Source organism: Bidens hawaiensis, unplaced genomic scaffold, assembly GCF_021521415.1.
Source record: "Bidens hawaiensis isolate Kalapana, Puna unplaced genomic scaffold, B.hawaiensis_p1.1 tig00011621_1, whole genome shotgun sequence".
Taxonomy (NCBI): Eukaryota; Viridiplantae; Streptophyta; class Magnoliopsida; order Asterales; family Asteraceae; genus Bidens; species Bidens hawaiensis.
This window is the reverse complement of record NW_027491909.1, coordinates 618,300-628,912: the sequence shown is the minus strand read 5'-3', so window position 1 is coordinate 628,912 and position 10,613 is coordinate 618,300. Positions and strand designations below refer to the sequence as shown.

Below are 10,613 nucleotides of genomic sequence, written 5' to 3'. Positions count from 1 at the left end.
TGATCGCCACTAAACGAAGTTGGTTCATTTATCAACTTGATGTGAACAATGCATTTCTTCATGGGGATTTAGATGAAGAAGTCTACATGAGAATTCCATATGGCTTTGCTAAGAAAAGTGACACCAGAGTTTGCAAGTTGCATAAGTCAATCTATGGGCTATGACAAGCATCCCGGAATTGGTACCAAAAGTTCACTCAAGCACTCACAGCTATTGAATTCAAGCAATCAAAAGCCGATAATTCATTATTCACATATCGGCAAGGCTCGATTGGTAGCAAGAGGATTCACACAAACAGAAGGCGTCGATTTTCATGAAACATTTGCATCGGTTGCCAAACTTGTAACCGTCCGACATTATTAGTGATCGCCACTAAACGAAGTTGGTTCATTTATCAACTTGATGTGAACAATGCATTTCTTCATGGGGATTTAGATGAAGAAGTCTACATGAGAATTCCATATGGCTTTGCTAAGAAAAGTGACACCAGAGTTTAAAAGTTGCATAAGTCAATCTATGGGCTATGACAAGCATCCCGGAATTGGTACCAAAAGTTCACTCAAGCACTCACAGCTATTGGATTCAAGCAATCAAAAGCCGATAATTCATTATTCACATATCGGCAAGGAAAAACCTTTATCTCAGTCCTCATCTATGTAGATGATGTCATTCTAGCAGGAAACGACCAAGTTAAAATGCAAAGTGTGAAAACTTTTCTGGATACCAAGTTTAGTATAAAAGATTTAGGTACTCTCAAGTACTTCCTTGGAATCGAAGTGGCACGAACCAAGGATGGCCTAGTTCTTAGTCAAAGGAAATACATACTTGACATTTTAGAAGAAAGTGGACTTCTTGGAAGCCGCCCGAGCTCATTTCCCATGGAGCCAAATGTGCATTTTGACACCAAAGATGATGACCCACCTGTTGAAACTACCCGGTATCGACGTTTAGTTGGGAAGTTATTATATTTAACGGTCACACGACCTGATATACAATATGCAACAAACATCCTTAGCCAATTTGTTGCAAAACCCCGGCAATCCCCCATGGATGGTGTAATCGGATATTACACTACTTGAAAGCAACGCCCGGCCAAGGTATTTTTCTTTCAAACAATAATTCATTTAAACTGGAAGCCTACTCCGACACCGATTGGCTAGGATGCCCGATGACACGCCGATCACGGACCGGATACTTTATATCTCTTGGTGGCGCCCCTATTTCCTGGAGAACAAAGAAGCATTCCGTTGTCTCCCGCTCTTCTGCTGAAGCAGAATACCTTGCAATGGCTGCCACTGTGAGTGAAGTTTTATGGCTACGATGGCTTCTTAAGGAATTCGATGTCACTCTAATTAGGTCCGACGAAATTGTTTTGTGACAACCAAGTAGCACGACACATTGCAAACAACCCCGTTTTTCACGAAAGAACTAAACACGTGGAAATGGATTGCTATTTTGTCCAAGAAAGAGTAGTTTCAAATGAGATCCTTCCTTGCACTATTACCTCATCAATGCAACTTGCAGACCTATTTACCAAGGCCCTTAACGACGATCGTCTTCGTTTTCTGCTTGGCAAGATGGGTATTCGGGACCTACACACGCCATCTTGAGGGGGAGTATTAAAAATAAAGCATATTTGACTTACCATTCTGTGTCATTGACTTATCATTTGGGTCCCCTTGTATCTTTCCTGTAATATTGCTTTCCATTTCTACATAGCTAGATTGGTGGAGTAATTTATGTACATCCTCTTATTTAATTGTATCTTTATGTCATTGTATATCATCAATTAAACACAGATAACTTTTTCTCACAAACAAACTTGATACCAATCTTATGAATATAAATTCTTAGTTAACCCATTTCCTTCTTTGTAAGGATGAGGTGTAATTCAATTCATTAACAAATTATGGCTTTTAGAACCTACCGAGTTTTGTCCTTTAGTTGACTTTAGCCCGAAACTACTAACCAAATAAAGGCATATGTAATGAACATCAACCATGAGGAATGTTTTCATGACGTATGCGTCTTCCTCTCTCTAGCTTCCTCTCACATTCAACTTCATAGACATCAGCCCCCGTAGACAAATCAGACTTTTTAATGCCTTCACGAACCGGACTAAAAGTGTGGAAAACTCTTTTATTAAGACCTGGTTTTGATACACCACTCAGAATTCATACGTCAACTAAGTTGTGTTGTAGACGCTTGTTATAGTCGATAATTAAAAGGTGTTTAGTGATGCATAAAAACATAATCCCAACTTGTTTCATAACATAAAAACTCCAAGAAGTCCACCACCTCCCGTCAAACTCGATTCTCAAGACCTCCTCCAGTTTTACTTTTTGCTGCCCGTCAGGAGTATCTTATCTGCTCCGCCACGTCACCAGTTTTCTTCTAACCCTAATAATGCGGTGCCCAGTTATCATGGTGCTAGGGTTTCCGGGATGAAGAGGAGTAGGGTTGGTGGTGGTGGTGAATTTGATGATGACTATGAGGAGGAGGAGGATATTGGTGGAGGTAATAACATGAGGATAATAAGTTAATAAGTTACAAAGTTGTATCTTATTAACTTATGGAAAAAGTTATAAGGAGGTCAAATAAGGAATCCCAAGCACCCCGTTATATGTACACAATTTGATTATACTTGATATGGTGAATGGGGTATAGTACTATAGTGATGAGGGTTCCCGAAATAAATGTTATATGAGAAGTTTATAATTATATTATACAATTTTTATTTGTGGATGCTGCAAGTTTGTTTATACAGTTGATATCGGTTAGCAGCATTACCAATAGTGTTATGTTTTTGTGGTGGAATTAAGCGTTTAGATGCTGTCATGCATATATCAGGATGTTATCTTGGTAATTGCTAGTTAGATTGAATCATGTGTTGTAGTGTAGAGATGTTGATTGTGCGATTAATATGTTTGCGGAAGCTTAAATAGCTTTTGCACAAAGCTACAAAGATTTGCACGAGCACGTAAAATTGCTTTAGTTTGAAGCATGTTATATGAGAAGTTTATGTCATATAGTTTTCATTTGTGGGTGTTGCAAGTTTGTTTATATCATATAAAAATGAAGATAATTTGAGCTTGATATTATCGGTATAAGTTATTACTTAGTAACATTAGATTGAGTAATGTCGTGTTGTCTAGAGACGATTATGCGATTAATATGTTTTGCATTAGCTTAAGTATTGGTTGCACGAAGATATGCACGAACATGTAAAGTTGCAGTGGTTTGAAACATGTAAAATTGCTTTAATGTGAACCGTGTTATCTAATTCTAGTAAACAGAAGCCAGTAACTGGAAGCTAGTTGTTAAGAATCATAAAAATCTTCCTGGAAAGTATACAGAGTGGTTTGAGTTGTTAATGCTGTAAAGATGAGGAAAACGAAAATATGAAATATAACTCTTTAAGATGATGACATAATGTGAATTCTGTCTTTTAGTATTTCGATTTGTTCCATCTACTGTGTCCATAGCATACATAGTTAAATTTACTATCATTTATTACTGCATAATTACCTTGGAGAGTTGTTGGTTACACCTTTTGGCAGTCATAATCATCCATCAAATTGGTTAGTGATGTCTATTATATGTACACAATTTGACATGTGGTGAATTGGGTATAGTGACGAGGGTTACACGGAATAAATGCCATCTGAGAAACTGATATTATACAGTTTTTATTTGTGGATGTTGCAAGTTTGTTTATACCAGATAAAAATGAATCAACTTTGAGCTTTATATACTCGATATCAGTTGGTATCATTACCAATAGCGTTATGTTTTTGTGGCGGAATCAAGCTTTTAGATACTATAATGCATATATCAGGATGTTATCTTGGTAATTGCTAGTTGGATTGAATCATGTGTTGTTAGTGTAGAGATGTCGATTGTGCGATTAATATGTTTGCAGAAGCTTAAATAATTGTTGCACAAAGCTACAAAGATTTGCACAAACACGCAAAATTGCTTTAGTTTGAAGCATGTAAATTTTGCTTTAATGTGAACTGTATTTTCTAATTCTAGTAAGCAGAAGCCAGTCACTGAAAGCAAGCGAGTAGAGTCACAAAGTTATGCCTGAAAAGTATACAGAATGGTTTAAGTTTGTTAATGCTTTAAGATGGAGTAAAATGAAAACATGAAACATTACTCTAGGATGATGTTTATTTCGTCTTTACAGATGTTTGATTTGTTTCAACCACTGTGTCTATAATAATATAACATACATAGTTAAATTCTTTACCATTTATCACTGCATAATAGCCTTAAGAGAGTTGTTGGTATACACCTTTTGGTAGTCATAACTGTCTGTCAAATTGGTTTATCTTCTTTTTGCATCTTTTCGAAAAATTTAGTTCTTGCAACAGAAAGAGGGAAATATATTGTGTGCTTTAGAATTTTAGCCCTGAAACTAATAGGGTAGGCGGTTTAAGAATTTTCAGTCCAGAATGGTCACATGATTCCAGCCTGAACAGGCATAAACTGCATTCTGGTCAAATTCCGGTCTGAACAGCTAAACATGGTCTGAAAGACTGAAGCATTTGAAAATGCCTGGAACTAGCCCTAAACCAGCCTAAAGCGTGACTAAAACCACTAAAGATGGTTTGTTTATACTGTGCTGCTGTGCACCTTGCTTAAAAAGGTCATTATTGATGATTTTTTTTTTTTTTTATCTATGTGTAAGCATTATTTTTTTATTTGGTTTTCCTGGTAGTCTCTAAAGTCTAGACTATTGGGTCATACTAGTACTATAATGTAGAGGTGGCAAAATGGGTGGGCCGGAACTTTGGTTACGGCTCAAAAATTGTCATGGTCAGGTTGGTTGGGCAATTCTTTTTATCCATTTAGTTTGATTCTTATAGATATATAAAGTGCTTGATATGGTAGTTAGATAGAATTTGATTAATATTTTGACTGAGATGAACTTTTCTGTAGATAAAAAGTCTGAGGGAAGGTCAAGAGTTGACCGAGAGGCTGACAATCTTCAGCTGTTGCAGTTAGAAGAGAAAGATGTTGTATCATCTGTGGCTACCGTGTTATCAGATCTTTGTGGACCCAGTGAGTGGATGCCTATGGAGAAACTTCATGCTGAGGTAAGATCCCTTTTTTCTGCTGATCTATGGGCCCACATTGAGGTGGCAAGTTGGGCTGGTTGAATAACGGGCTCATGTAAAAAGAATTGGTCGGGTTGGGTTGACTGACACTATTATGTTCATTTTTGATATTTTGTTAGATAAGTATTCTAGTGACAAATGAACCAGAATATACTTGTAATCAATCACAACAATGTGATCATTGTGATTTTTTGACTAATGAGAACGTTTTTGTGATGCAGTTGGTGGAACAATATGGCAGCATATGGCATCATGGTCGCGATAGGAGATACTTAACATCTGAGGATCACTCGAGTCCTGAAGCCAAGGGTAAACCATGGTTCGGTCTGCTTATGTTGTTGAGGAAATATCCTGAACACTTTGTTATAAACACTAGGTCTAAAGGCAGGGTCACATTGGAGTTTGTATCACTTGTCTCTCTTATTTCATAAGATGACGACGACATTGCAAAGGAACGAAGTATTTAGTTTTAGCATTTTTATTGCCTTTTCATTGCTTGTAAATCATTAGTGTATATCGAACTGAATTAATGAAATATCTTTCATTTTTCCCATGTAACGAACCTTATAATGTACCGGTGCAGGGTGAACTGAACATGTGTTTTTATATTATTAATTGATTTGAGTTTGGTTGATTTATGAACACTTGAGATGTGTTTGGTTTTTGGGATGCAATGGAATGGAATTAAAATCTATTTCTTAAAAGTGTTGTTTGCATAATTATTAAAATTAGAATCTAATTTCGTTCTTAATGTGTTTGGTTGGCAAATGAATTGGAATTGAATTAATTTTCTCAAGTTTGTTTATGTAAAGGAATTTAACATTCTTTCAAATTGTAAAAAACTTTCAGATTATTATAGCATCTGCCACCCTGTTGCCTCTCCTTCAACACCAATGCGGCTACCACACACACCTCAACCATCTGAAAGTTACTATCCAGAATTCTTAAATAACAAAAAGTTCTCTAAAGAAGAATATATATGTATAGTCATTTGTTTATTTATTAACAAATTAAAACTTGTAACCATTAAGCAAATGCTTACCTTCAAATCTTCAATATGGTAACAAATGCTTAGCAAAGGGGATACAACTATTCCCAAAATCCATAACCACCACTAAAGCTATAGTAGGTAATGAAACACTCATCAAAACAACAATGGAAAAACCTATGACCCTTCTTTTGTCGTATCACATATCCGGGCCCGCAACGCTTCCTCTCGTGCACGCTTTGCATCAAGAGCTTCCTCATCAAGAACTTGAAAGGGTAATCATTCGGGCCATTTGAACCAGCCTGTTTTTTTCTCATCACTAGCTACCAACTCGTACATGTTCTTGAAAACGGGCCTTAATCTGATAGCAGCAAAATCAACCCCGGTTCCCACAACAGCTATCACAATGGAGTAACGAGCCGCACCAGCCCGACCACCTGATATCAGCATTTGAGTAAATGGCACTTAATATACAGAAGAAACAAATAAATAGTATTAATCTATAACCCCTAAAGCACCTGAGCATCAATAACTGACCTTGCAGTCCGCCTAGAATAGCACCTGCACCAAATCCAGCAATTGCTGAGTCAAGTAGATCATCAGGCTCAGAATGCCTGCTAAGTCTTACAACCTCTCGAGTACCTGTCATCAAAATAACCAAACTCAAGGTTCCGATTCTTTACATCATTTTCATCGTTCTCCTTGCACAATTTAGAGAAACCCGAATTGACATTTAACTTTCTTCTCACATTGTATAAACAGAATTCACAAAACAGAATGTTAATTGTACTGATTCTCTTAGAATCAATGTCATCAAAATGTAAGGCATGTCATGTCCAATCAACAGTTGTCATACACTTGATTTTAAAAACTGTGTGGCGCTTCGATGTGTTTAGATCACAAAAGTCAATCGTGCATTATGTATGCAAGATGCTTGTTATAAGAAATACTACAAAACTTTTTACAAAATTCAATTTGTTAACATTTAAACAGTAAATTATAAGATATTATCATCATTTCTAGTCAGATTTGTTTAATTGACGGTCTAATTTGTTCAAATACTCAAACCCATTGCTCAATCGATGGTGAGATTTGTTCAATCAAATTAGAAAAACTCAATACTCATTGCAATGGACAGCCTACTATGTTCAAATACTAGTTTACTACATACAGCACTGCATCTGCCATATCAAATGCGCATCATGTGATGCACACATTTTAAAACCATGTATATACCAAATAGACAAATACATCTATAACACATGCACAGAGATTAGAGTATGGAGAGTACTGTTTTGCACTGATATTTTCTATTTATTCATGAATGATGAGAATAACATGAACTAAACAAAACCACACTGGTTTTGCATCTACCAACATTTTAAAACCATGTATATACCAAATAGACAAATACATCTATAACACATGCACAGAGATTAGAGTATGGAGAGTACTGTTTTGCACTGATATTTTCTATTTATTCATGAATGATGAGAATAACATGAACTAAACAAAACCACACTGGTTTTGCATCTACCACCACCGCCACCATATCTTCCACAATCAATTCTCCCACCACCGATTCTGCCATCACAGCCATCGTCAGTGTTAAGTTCAGTAAATCTGAAATAGCATACAGAAGCACCAGAATTTTTTGTATTTCTAGGTGGGAAGAAAAACTATTTGTATTTGTAGGTGGTTTCCTTAATTATCTGTAAAAGTAGGTAACTCACTAGGTTGGGAGCGAGTTTTCAGCAGCTAGTTAAAAATCGCAGGAGGGGGCAGCGACGTTACAAAAAATCTGACAAATACTTAAATTGCCACACCAGTGGTGGCAACGATGTATTGACTAATCCAATATTTATAATTTTATATGCAAAATAATCATCAAAAAGAAAATCAAATAACTAATTATGTAAAATGTAGAGAAATAAGCGATGAAGCAAATCAGTCATTCCATTCATCATATATTTACATAAATGCACACTGAATCTGTTGTCCGGCACTGCTGCTGCTGATTCTGGCCAGCAAAACCAAAATACATAACGAGCAGACAGGCCCCGCACTCGTAGCTTCATCAGCATCAGACGTCAATGGCGCTTGTGGTACCGTTAAACCCTACCATCAACAAACAAGTTCCTCCAATATTATCATCCACTTGCATATTCATCACCGCCACCAAACCTCCGCTCAACCTCCAGAAACTCATCAAGCGACAATGGCTTTAAATCCTCGACACTGCACAGCCACCACCTCATCATCCTCCTCAACCGCTTCCGCCGCTGTTCGGTAACCAAATTCACCGCATCGTTCATCCATCGCCTCGTCAGTTCTCCAACGGAGTTACCGCTATTTGTTGCCGATCTGAGATTGACGGTACTCCACCGTCGAAGGGAATTCTGCATGCGATGGGGAAACCAATGAGATATTTTGATATGATTAGTTAATACATCGTTGCCACCTCAAGCGATTTTAAGAATTTGTCAGAATTTTTGTAACCCCGCTCCTCCCACCAGCGATTTCTAATCTGCTGCTGAAAACTCGCTCCCCACCATAGCAAGTTGCCTACTTTTACATCTAATTAAGGAAACCACCTACAAATGCAAATGGTTTTCCTATCCCACCTAGAAATACAAATTCAAAGCACCATGGCCAATTGGTTGCAGATTTGGTAAGTTACAATATTCAGTTGAACGAGTCTCTGTTCATAAACCAACAATCTAGCAGCGCAACTGGACGAAGGTCAAAGGTTTATCATAACTCTCAGCATTGAGAACAAATACATCAAACGCTGAGGTCAAACCTTGCTAGATTTGACCAACAAGAGCTCCATCACGTACATGCTCACCAATGAACCAAAGCTGATCAATCAGTTTCTTTGCATTATCACAGTAAGTATCAACTGGGGAACCACCTAGTTTCAAAAGATAAAACCGAGTTCTAAGTTGCGTTTTCTTTGCAAAAACTTGTTAAAAGTAATACTCTTGAAGAACTTTCCATAGTTGTGCTGCTGATGGTGTTCCAACAGCTACTAGGCGTGCAACTGATTGATCTAAGCTTCCATTAATGCAGGCCGAAACATAACTATCATTCCGTTCCCAAAGCACAAGGCACATGTGAGTTGATAGATAAAATGCAGCAATCCCATAGCTTTAAAGATTGTAACCATTTGATGCTTCCAAATTAGGTAGTTATCTAGGCGTTGGGGGTCTCCTTGGAAGCAGCCTCTCTTTCCTCTGGGTTAGGGGCTTGGTTTAAAAAAGCGTGCCCGAGGCGAGAGGTGACCTAAGGTGAGGGCCTCTTTGCTCCAGGCTAGTCAAGGCGATCAATGTTTAAAAGGCGCGCGGCGAGCCTGAGGCGAGATTTTAGGAAAAAAGCGGCCTAAAGCGAAGTTGAGGTGCTCGCCTTTTGTACGCAATTGGTTTTTAAGCATCCAAAATGCTGTACAATATGCTTTTTAGGTTGGCATGTGTAGGTAGTTTATATATTAAATCATATATAATGCTTAGATATAGCGGCATTATACACCGGGATGCTAAAAACCCATGATATATACATATATAAAAAATGTTCGCCTCGCGTACAAAAAGCTCTCGCTTTTGCGCATGGCGCTTCTGTTTTAAACCCCGTTGCTTTTAAAACCAAGGTCAGGGGTACGGTTTGCCTACATCGCACCCTCCCCAGACCCTACTAATAACTTTGCTATTGGTGGGATATTCTTGGGCGTGGTTGGTTGGTAAATTAGGTAACTCTCTCCATTTAACTTTACTGAAACAAGATTCATGGCATCTGGTAGTAAAAAGCAATTTGTTTCGTCTCCCATTGCTAGCGGTTGGTCTTGACCTATGTTTTCTGATAATATGCAAGTACATCGAGTAATATATTATTTTCTATATATATATATATATATATATTCATCAATGAAGTGATTACATCTGTATTTTATATATCTGATGCAGGTTTAGTATACTAGATAGCACATAACTAAACTTATGGCACAATATCAATCTGCAGGCTATGATTATTAATTTTATATAACTTGTTCCTTGATTTGATGATGCGAGTATTGATGGCTTTTTAAACAGTAAATAAAATTATAAAACATAAGAGGAGATGATAGTTGAATTACCGCAATAGCAACCGGTGATTAAGGCAAGATTAGTGGCAAAAGTAAACATTATTGCAGAGCTCCAATTCCTAATTAATATTCAAACCAACTGAATCCGTTAGGGTTTTGATTTCATCGGCCGGTTTCAAACTCTCCGATCTCTGTGGTACTTCCGTTTTCATACTCGAACCGGCCGGTTTAGTAATGCAAGCAAATTGAAGCCGGTTCGAAATAGAGTTTGATTTTTGGACTTTTAGGGGCACACGCACATTACTCGAACCCACACAAAATAAATACTCCTTAATAAGTTTTGTTTACTGTAATTGATCAAATCTTGTGAATTTTTTGAATGGATATTAATATCTTTAATGATATGAAGTAAACTAAATGAGAT

At 37.3% G+C, this 10,613-nt stretch overlaps 2 protein-coding genes across 2 annotated transcripts; one reads left to right on the top strand and one right to left on the bottom strand.

The window, feature by feature from the left end:
* The first annotated feature begins 4,894 nt into the window (after window positions 1-4,894).
* Window positions 4,895-5,554, top strand: LOC143538431 (FHA domain-containing protein FHA2-like). Its single transcript, XM_077031997.1, has 2 exons — window positions 4,895-5,102; window positions 5,345-5,554. Exons 1-2 carry the CDS (start codon window positions 4,929-4,931, stop codon window positions 5,552-5,554), a joined length of 384 nt encoding a protein of 127 aa, XP_076888112.1. The 5' UTR covers window positions 4,895-4,928.
* A 761-nt stretch (window positions 5,555-6,315) lies between these two features.
* Window positions 6,316-10,294, bottom strand: LOC143538430 (uncharacterized). Its single transcript, XM_077031996.1, has 3 exons — window positions 10,241-10,294; window positions 6,649-6,753; window positions 6,316-6,548 (listed from the first exon to the last, which is right to left on the bottom strand). The coding sequence occupies exons 1-3, from the start codon at window positions 10,287-10,289 to the stop codon at window positions 6,391-6,393; spliced, it is 312 nt and encodes a 103-aa protein (XP_076888111.1). The 5' UTR covers window positions 10,290-10,294; the 3' UTR covers window positions 6,316-6,390.
* Window positions 10,295-10,613: the final 319 nt, after the last annotated feature.